Source organism: Tursiops truncatus, chromosome 9 (assembly GCF_011762595.2).
Source record: "Tursiops truncatus isolate mTurTru1 chromosome 9, mTurTru1.mat.Y, whole genome shotgun sequence".
In the NCBI taxonomy this organism is placed as follows: Eukaryota; Metazoa; Chordata; class Mammalia; order Artiodactyla; family Delphinidae; genus Tursiops; species Tursiops truncatus.
Window position 1 is genome coordinate 56,101,134 of NC_047042.1, and position 10,677 is coordinate 56,111,810.

At 40.6% G+C, this 10,677-nt stretch overlaps 1 protein-coding gene across 1 annotated transcript in view; it reads left to right on the top strand.

The window, feature by feature from the left end:
* The window catches only part of NFE2L3 (NFE2 like bZIP transcription factor 3), a 31,153-nt gene extending 23,190 nt beyond the window's left edge, over positions 1-7,963 (top strand). The window contains exons 2-4 of the mRNA XM_019926629.3: positions 529-693; positions 5,573-5,656; positions 6,339-7,963. Coding sequence (XP_019782188.2) covers positions 529-693; positions 5,573-5,656; positions 6,339-7,595 — 1,506 coding nt within the window. The 3' untranslated portion in view covers positions 7,596-7,963. The remainder of the gene's footprint in view (positions 1-528; positions 694-5,572; positions 5,657-6,338) is intronic.
* The last annotated feature ends 2,714 nt before the right edge of the window (positions 7,964-10,677 follow it).

A 10,677-nucleotide genomic window follows, 5' to 3' on the forward strand; every position in this document is an offset into this window, starting at 1 on the left:
CAGAATATACAGTATATGCTAAATGATAACTATTTGAATGTTCAGAAAAATTCTCTTGCCTTTTGTCTCCTCAGTTAAAGGTGGAAGGACTCATCTGCGTAAATAAGCATAGTTGAAAATATCAGAGATGCTAGTTTAAGCTTTATTGTTAAACTTTATTTTTTCAAAATAAAAATATATTTACTTTTCCTGATTGTAAAAGAAATACATGTTTGTTGTAAAATATTCAAACAGTACAGAAATGTATAAAGTGAAGTCAGCTCTTCTAACCCACCCTGAAGTCCAGGGGCTTTATAAATGCATATAATTTTAATTATCCAGATCAGAACAGCCTGTCTCACAGTGAGTTCTTAAAAAGGACAGGACACAAAACTGACCTCTGTTTCAGAATTAAATGTTTGATAATGTAGCTTTTGACTTGTGGGTTTTCCTGATCACTGAGCAGTTAAGTACACAACGGTTTTAAAGATCTGACTTAATTGATGAAATGCGGATTTGTACTTAGCACATTTTGGGGTCCTTTTATAGGAGAATGAGGTACTAAGAGCTGTGGATCACAGTTCCCAGCATGAGGAAAATGAGCAAAGAGCATCAACCCAGAGGGAGAAATCACTACAGCAGAAGAATGAAGAAAATAAAGTAGCAGATAAACCTGCCTGGGAGGCAGAAAAGACCTCTGAACCTAGAAACGAGGTAAGCAAGTTAGAATATCCTGGCCGTACCATTTTGGCTTTAAGGTAGATTTTACGGCTTTTGATAGTTTGTGTTGAGAATGAATTTTGTGTATGTGTGCCTTACCGTTAAGTAAACCTGATATATGAAAATACATGTTTTTTTAAAACTGTGGATGTGCTTATTTGGTTGACGAAGGAATCAGTCCACAGAACATTGTATCTGGTTAAACTCACAGACCCCATCCAGAAACTTGCTAGCAGGTTTTGCTGTGTTTGCAAGGGATAAAGAGATGGCTGGCATCCTGAACCCAGGAATCCTCAACCAACCAACCAACCATTTGCAGAAGCAGCCAGGTTGGCCCCTGCAGGCATATCACCCTCAGTCAGCTGGGACTCGGGCGCAAGTCCTCACTTAGTCTCCTGGTATGCCATGCTGAAGGGGCAGTCCAGGAGCCCACTTTGCATCTTTGACCAGGCCGAGTAGGATAACCTCCTTGGCTCCTCTCTATGACCACACTCATCAGCAGTGAAAAGGGTGTGTAGAAAGATTAACTCCAGAAGCTAGGCTGAAGGGAGGGATTCTTCCTGTAGCCTGTGCTTCCTCCCTCCTTTCACCTGGAACATAATTCTGCTCAGCCCTGCTGAGGTCCTAGCCCACAAGCCTGGCAAACAAATGCTCCAGACGGGTCTGGAGGTTCCACAGACCTTTAGCCACTTGACACTTCCCCTGGCACCCTTGCAGGTTTTTCTTGCCCTGATGGGTCTCTCTCAGCCCTGAACTGCCCCAGGTGGCATTTGGGCCATGCCTTGGCCCTTCTCAGACAGCCCACCATCATTGTAGCCTTATTACCTATGTAACATCACACCGAACATCACATGATTGACAGTGGAGTCAGAAAACAGCTCTGCTCCCTTTGCCCACCCACCACGCCCCCACCCCCTCCAGCCTGTTCTAAGCTGTTCTAGGGAACTAGTTCTTCCCCTACACGCTGGGTGAAACCTGGGACAGACCCTGTGACTTCTAGATAATCAGACAAAAATTTTTCTCGTGTCATCCCAGTGCAGCAGTTGATAAATATAGCCAGTGTTAATTCTCAAAAACTGAACTGAAATTTAGTTTTTCCCCTCCTATCCCTGCTGCAGCCTCAAAGCCTGGCTGAGTGGAAAGGGGTGTGTGTGGCCAGCTTCTCTTTTTCCCCCGTTTTTCCTCCCTTGCTTGTACAGCCAGCCGTCTTGGAGCTGAGGGTGTGATGGGTGGTAGGAGCTTAGGAAAGGTGTTCCTTGACTGGTGCCAGCCTGAAACTGTTTTCCCTGGACTGTAGGATGTTATTTAAAACTGCTTCTCTGTTGGATGGGCTCTTTCACTTCACAGGTTCTTTGGAGACCCCACCGCCCAGCTGGGAGTCCTTCACCTGCCCTTCTCTTCACAAGGACACATACACCTCCACCTCCAGGTGGCCTCTCAACCACGTGCTGGTCCTGGAAACCTGCACCTCACCTCCTTTATCAGTCCAATCACTTCTCTAACAAGCCCTTGCTTGGCCTCTTGCCCTCATTTTTCAGGCAAGCTCTGGATGCATATCTGCTGTGTTCCCTAAACACACCATGTTTCTATGTGGTTTCTAAGTCCCTTTTTGCTAGTCTCACAGTGGGGAGCTCACCCCAAGGAACCCTCCCATTTTCACTTTACCTCTCAGGCTGTTTTATGACCTACAGTTGAGGATCCCATTGCGGCCTGGCATTTCACTGTGAAATGCAGGTGTTTCCATCTGCCTCTGCTCTTACCCACTGTTGTTCTCCCCAGGCCTTGTGTTTTCCTTGTAATTCATGTACCTTCCTGTGGCTTTACCACCTGCTTATACACACACATCAGTGCCAGTGAACACTGAAAGAACCATATTTGTTTTGAAGGAGACATTTCAGCTCACTTTCCTGAATGCCTCCCAAGTTATCTTTTTTGAGGCAAAAGATGTTTTTTTTACCAGTCTCTTTACCACTTCACTGTGTATAGATTTATGCTCTTGGTTCATTTTTCTCTTGGGTATGTCTTTGCAATTACACCCCTTCACCAGACTTCCCAGAAAAATAGCAACTGTGTTCTCTAGAATTACCTATAGTAACTAAGGTAGTTACTATCACTGCTAGGTAACAGGCACTCGTTAAATAATAATGAAGAGATAGATGAAGTAGGGAGCTTTCCTCAGAATTTAAAATTTGACTTGAGACAAACATCAATTTGAACAAAACCTTCTAGAAACACATCACTTAGAACATGACATGACAATTACACACATTTCTTGTAGAAGCGTCTAACAACGCGTCTGCTCTCTTACTGAGATATGTTACTTAGGAGGGAGTTGTCTGTGACCAAAGTGAATCACTAGCATTTGAAAATACCTAGGATGACTGACATAATTCACTCTTTAACAGTAAGTTCTTTCTAGCCCCACTGCAAGCCTGGACTTGGCTAGCTGTTAATGAAGTAAAATACACAGTATATATAGGAATATATATATACTGCTCTGAAGATACTTTCCTCTCACTAAAGACAAGTTGAATTTATATATTGCTTCATCTTTTAAAAGGTATAAACTCCTAGTGATCTCTGTTCAAAATGCAGTGAATTCTTGACGAAAAATAGAACTGTTTGTATTTTATGTGAAGATTTAGGAAGGAGGATGACTGCAAACAGAATGCTGTCCGTAGTTAAAGCCCTCAAGTAGAAGGCATCAGCCCGTGAGATTCTGAAGAGAAGTGAATGAGATTTTTTTTAAGAGGTGAAGGCAGGTTTAAGGGAAACACAAAGGAAGAGGGAGGCCCCCCCATGGACTAGCAGTTACCTGAAGCCAACACAGCCAATACCACCCTCAAGAGCAGAAAGGAACCTGGGGAGAAATACAGCTCGATGAGGTGTCTAAGGGACTCTGTCACACCTTGCACCCTCCCATCTCTTGCCTCTGTCTCCTGTGGATCACCCAGGGGGCTAGCTCCTCAGACCTCTATCTCCAGGGGCACTGAAGAGGAAAACAGGTATCTAAATAAAACACATCTTTGACTAGCTAAGGATAAGTCCATAATTCATTTTAAGCAGAATGATCTTCATACATCATATTCTGCATATTAAGGGTTTCGGGTTTCTTTTCTACAAAGTGTTATTTACCTACAGTTAAGATTTGTTTTTGCAGGAATGCAGATTTGTGGTGGTGTTGTTATTCATTCTCACACTTGTGACCATCAGGCAGATTTTGGTCAATGGCTAGCCAGGACTGATGAATCAGGTTTATGAAATTTCTTAACTAGGAATCATTTTAAATAATCCAACTGGTGAAGAAGTCTGCTACCCACTAAGAATGTGTCATTTGCCAGTTAAAGAAGAACAAGAAATCTTATTATTCACCAGTTTACCTTAAGTAAGTCCTATAGCATCCATAGAAATAGAAGCCTTGAAAACATGGCTTCATAGAACCCAAGGTATTTTGCAGACAGAGAAACCCCTAAAGTAAAAAGTTGGGGATGGGAGTTACACACAGCACAAGTCAGGAGTTTGAACTTGCTAACATGTAAAGACATCCCTTTGACACATCAGATGCACAAATCCTGGATAAGACAGAATGGATAGTATCTGCAAATGTATAAGTGAACTCAAAAGCAAGACACAGAACTCTACAGATACAAGCAGCAAAGAGGGAACTCAAATCCAGAATTTAAGACAATCAGGCACCCAAGGCTGAACTGTATCCAGATGCCATGACAGAGGCTGGAGTTGGAGAGTTCCCTGCTTTAAAGCTCAATGTTTAAAGCCTTTTCTGGTTCAGGAAATGAGGAATAGAACAATCCTAGCCACCAGCGAGGAGACAGAGCAAGGAAGCTGTCCATCCAACCTTTAGAAATCAGAACACTAAATGGTGTGGATTCCGACTACCATCACCATTAGGAATCCTGAGTCAAGAAAAGGTCTAGAAAATGATACAAAAACTGGTCCTTGCAGAGGAAAGTATAAAACCTAGTTCATACTAACCCTTGGTATGTGTCATTGCTATAGAAACTGTTCTCAAAGACAAGCTCACCTTTACATAAAGAAAGAAAAAAGTGATAGAATATGAAAATCTAAATTATTTCTAATAGGAGTCCCAGGAGAGGCAGGGAAGTATGAAGGAGAAGCAGTATTCAGAGTTTATGGCAGAATATATCCAAAATTAAAATGATCTTATGTCTCAGATTAGAGGAATACAGAGTCCCAAGCAGAGTAAGTAAGTTAAATCCCAGACATATCACAGTGAAATGGCAGGGCAACAAAGACTAAGAAAAAAATCTTTAAAACTACCCAAGGGAAAAAAAGATTAGCTGTTGTAAAATGACAGACCGATAGCATATTAGTAATAAATGCCATAAGACAGGGCTGAGGGAAAACATTAAGCGTGAGAGATAAACTATCACTTAAGCATGAAGGCAAAATAATTCCAGGTTACAAAGACTAAAGAGTTCCTGGAGACACTCTAGAGAACTATCAAAGTAATTATTTCAACAAACTTAAACCCTTAAGGCAGGAGACAAAGCAATAACAAGTTGATAGAATTTTGGTAACTCTAAATATCTTGTAATCAATTTGGAAAGTTGGCTGGAGAGGGACAAATAAGGTGGAACTAAGATATAAGCTAAAGACATAAGATGAAGAACGGTTAGGGCAAGAATGGAGAAGTCATCAAGTTAAAAGGTTGTTTACAGCAGGATGTTAAAATACTGAGTACTAAAAAAGGAATAGAACGTAAAAATTTAAAACTAGAGATAAAAATCCAGCATGGATATAACACCTGGTTACCCTTTCCAGATTAAGCCTAAAAGCCCGAGTCAACCACTTCAGTCTTAATTTAAGTGAACGATGCACCTTCTTTTTCTAGATACATCGAAATGGAACAGACACAGTTTTCTCTCTGGAAGACTTATTTCAGTTGCTTTCATCACAGCCTGAAAATCCACTGGAGGTAATGGGAATCTTGGCTTTTATCCTTGCAGGAAAAATATCTGCAGTGACCTCTCTCTGTGAATAAACACAACCTTATTACCTAGGATACACAGCAGTTTAAACTAATACTTAGATAACGGTTTCTAGTGCATTATTTAAGCACAGACTTAAGATTTACTTCTTATAGAAACACTTCTTTGGAGAATTAGCCAAATATGTATAGTTCCCCCTTCCAAATAATCACAAAGATATAATCAAATTCATAAAATCCATATTGAATCAAAACGGCAGTACACAACTTGACAAACTAAGGCACACCTTAGTTTTTCTGGCAGCATTACACTTTATGCTGGTCCAATTTGCTTTTAGATACCTCTCTCCCTGCAGTTAAGACTGTTTCACTAGTAAGGTATTAGAATTTTTGAACAAGACCTGCTTTCACATTAACATAAATCTTTCTAATTTCTCATGATCTTCAAAGAACAGGTCTTTCCTGACATAGCATATTCTCACCTGGGCTCACATCATGTATTCTATTGCCTGCATTATTTAACTAAGGGAAGTTATTCGTAGCCAACAGCATATCCTTACTTACATAGAGGAATTAACACGAGAAGAACAAGTACTGTATTAGGTACTAGAACTGCTACTAAAATAGTTTTATGTTATTTATAGTGCTCTTTTTTCCTTTCCTTTTTCAGGGCATCTCACTGGGAGACAGTCCTCTCCCAGGAAGTATCAATGATGGCATGAATTCTCCTACACATTATAATGGAAATTATAGCCAGGCTGTAAGTCACGATGTAAATCTCCATGAGGCCATGTTGTTGTGTCCTGACAATACATTTAGAAGGGATCCACTAGCAAGGACTTCACAGCCACAAGAACTATTTCTGCAGTTAAATTCTCCTCTTACCAATCCTGAACAGACCCTTTCTGGAACTAATTTGACAGGATTTCTTCCATTTGACAATCAGGTGAGGGACCTAACAAACCAAGACCTTCTGTATGACCTTGATGTAAACATATTTGATGAGATAAATTTAATGTCTTTGGCCACAGAAGAAGGTTTTGATCCAATGGAAATTTCTCAGCTTTTTGAAGAACCAGATTCTGATTCTGGGCTTTCCTTAAACTCAAGCCACAATAGCACTTCTGTCACCAAGTCTAACTCCTCGCACTCTATATGTGAAGGTGCTTCACTTTCTAGTAGTGAATCTCTTTCCCACCGTGACTTAGAAGGGGCTGTAGGAGGCTACTACCCAGAGCCCACTAAACTTTGTCACATGGATCACAGAAGTGATTCTCATTTTCATGGGGACTTTGCATTTCAACCTGTATTACATAACCACACTTACCACTTACAGCCAAGTGCACTAGAATCCACTTATGAATCTTTTTCATGGCCTGGCAAGTCACAGAAAATAAGGCGTGGGTACCTCAATGACACAGACAGAAACTTAAGCCGTGATGAACGGCGTGCTAAAGCTCTGCACATCCCTTTTTCTGTGGATGAAATTGTCCAGATGCCTGTAGATTCTTTCAACAGCATGCTAAGCAGGTACTATCTGACAGATTTTCAAGTGTCGCTCATCCGTGATATTAGACGAAGAGGGAAGAATAAAGTTGCTGCTCAGAACTGCCGTAGGCGCAAACTGGATGTAATTTTGAATCTGGAAGATGACGTATGTAACTTGCAAGCAAAGAAGGAAACCCTTAAGAGAGAGCGATCCCAGTGTCACAAAGCTATAAATATAATGAAACAGAAACTGCACGATCTCTATCATGATGTTTTTAGTAGGTTAAGAGATGATGAAGGTAGGCCAGTCAATCCAAACCAGTATGCTCTTCAGTGCAGCCGTGATGGAAGTGTTTTGATTGTACCCAAGGAATTGGTGACCCCAGGCCAAAAAAAGGAAAACCAAAAAGGAAAACGAAAAAGTGAGAGAAGAAATTGAAGATGGATTCCATCCATACGCATAAAGTCGTAATGTTCAGAAACTGATCAAAAACCATTGAATCTGCTTCGAAGTTTAGCTCAAGTGTTATCTACTGCTACTTGAATCACTCAGTTAAGGCTACATTTTGAAGCTTATATGGACCAGTTTAGGACTTCAATATCAGACTTGGGGGCCTGTTTCATGAACTAATGTAGAAATAGGGTGACGTGATGGTCCCTTCAAAGAGAGCAAACACATTTCAAAACATGTTTTTATGATTTAAAATATTTTCATTTAGAGTTTTCAAGAACTGTTTTAGCTTAATTGATGAAAACTTATGTTGCTTTTTCTGTGGAAATAAATTTTGTATTTGATTTTATAAAGTACTAACTTTCCCCTTTTATACAGAAATTCTAAGCAAACTTCTCTTCCAAAATACCCACATTTAAAAACACAGGTGAATATCTAGCAAATCAGGCAGCAGTGTTAAATTTTAAAAACTACACAAATTGATCAGACTCAAGTCAAACCGAATATAGTCAACACTGAACTGACAAGTGAAATCCCACCCCCCCTTAGACCTAACACATAAAACATGACATGAAATAGACCAAGCTCTACACCAGGATGCCCAAACAAAACAAACTGAAGCTTTAAAATATTACTGCATTAGGCTTTAACACCTGAAGACAAAGAGCCTCCCTGCCTCCCATAACTAGAGTTGCCTGCATATACAAAAATAGGACTAATTCCCTGACAGTAAAAGCCAGCCTGTAGGGATAGCTCCACATCTAGAACACTGACAGCTCACACCAAAAAAAAACCCTATTTAATCAAAAATGTACAGGAGGCCCTACAAGAACTCAGACCACCACTAAGGGATGATAAGCACAGACTTTGTAAAGAAATGAAAATACTGAAGCAAAATGAAAGATATTCAGAGGCAAAAAGACAGCCATTTGATAAAAAGGACAATAGGAATGGCACTTGAAATGAAACCTCAAGAATTTTCTGAAGACAACTGCCCTGTCACGGTTTGAGAACATTAACATGAATAGTCTAATATCAAAATTAGAATCAAGGTTGTCAGATGTTTTCTGCGGTTATAACTGCCCCAAAACGTAAATGTCACAAGTCAAAGTTATTTTGGGTTACAGAAATGCAGGGTGTGGGTTTTTATAGTAAACCTTTATACTTTAAATTGGAGCTAGCAATTTGTTCCAAGCCCCACGTAGTAGCAAAATGCTTCTAGATGCAAGTTTCGCTCTTCTGACCAGTTTTGTGCAATAACCACTTTTTCAATGGTGACAGGCTGGCTTTTTGCAAGGGAGCCCACCTCAGATATCTTAGCTTCTTAAATACAGAGCTTCAAGGCACATTCTTTCAAGTCTACATACAATGTAAAATGCCACAACCAATTATAAGTTTTGAAACTGCAGGTATCCCAATTTGCTCAATTTCAGTGCTTGCTCTTGTCAGGCTCAGCATTCTCCCCAATCCCTGAAAATATCCAGAACATCAAACGGGCAAAAAAGAGGCGCACAGCAGAGACAGCTGGGATTCAAAACATTCGCAGCAACTGAAAATTTAAGATCCATGAGGTATTTGGTGCACTAGTGACCAAAGGTCAACGAATGCAGCTTTCACCAGCCAGTTTCATCTCATTTGCCATAGTCTAGTTTCTGGACAGTCCCTTTGAACAAATACCACACTGCTTTCCATCACTGATGTCAGCAGTGAAATTTTCACACCACTATTTTAGCCTAAGCTCCCTACTTACAGATTAAGATACACCAAGATTGAATATTCTGCTAGTTCAGTAGTCTTCAAAAAAAAAAAAGCCAGGTTTTATCAGTTGAAAGGAATAGGTGGAATGTTGAGAAATTTTGATTCTCAAGCTTTTATAAACAGATCAAAATGTCAAGTTCTAATGGAAGCCATATGCATTTTAATTTTACTGACTGTTGAACAGCTGTTAGCTATCTGACCCATTCCTTAAATAGTGAAATCACTCTTCAGCTAATCTGAACAAGACATGGATAAACAGTCAAGACTTACTTGAATTGAGAAACAGTTCCATCAATCAAGGTTAGGGGGATGATAAACTTAAGTTCCCAAGTGTCTCTAAGTATTTGTTTGGGGGTTTAAATACAGACTGTAGCCGCAAAAGGACCCACAGAACTAGGTAAGATCAGCAGTGTTTACACCTGTAAATCTGGTAGTCTGTATAACTGGCCTTCGGCCTCTTTGAAGCATGTTTTTTGCTAGGCATCATTTTCCCTCCTGATTTCAGTGGACTGGCCCAAACTTACATTTTTTGCTACTCCCAACATAAAAGCAGTCTTACCTTCCTTACCTATAGAAAATACTGTTATTCCTGAAATCATCCCTATCAGTTGAGAATTAAAAGTGAAATCTGGTTCCGACAGGCTCTCAGCATCTCATTTGTCCTTTTCCTATTAAAACCTTATTTACTTTTCGTAGCTAACAACAGGCCATGATGAAATCGTCACAGGGAAATAGAACTATTGCGTGTAATCTTCAAGCAACGTGTGCTCAATATGATTTGGATATCTGGGTTCCATTTCTAGGCTGGCTCCAGTTCAGCACTGACCTTTAGAATACAGGAGCAGTTAAGAAGTCAGCCCAGCTGCCAGAACAACAAAGTGAACAAAGTCATCCTATGGAGTACATATTAGTGCTTAATAATTTAAATATTTTTCACTTAAATAGTTTAGTTGCAGTAATAGCAGAGCAGCATTAGAATCATTGGGTAGGGGGACTTCCCTGGTGGCGCAGTGGTTGAGAGTCCGCCTGCCGATGCAGGGGACACGGGTTCGTGCCCCGGTCCGGGAAGATCCCACATGCTGCGGAGCGGCTGGGGCCGTGAGCCATGGCCGCTGAGCCTGCGCGTCCGGAGCCTGTGCTCCGCAACGGGAGAGGCTGCAACAGTGAGAGGCCCGCGTACCGCCAAAAAAAAAAAATCATTGGGTATACCATCTGAGAATATTTGTTCCGAACTTTAGACTGATTTAAAATATAACTAAGCCACAATGTACACACGCACTTTGGGTATACTGAGATTAGTGATGTTTTCTAC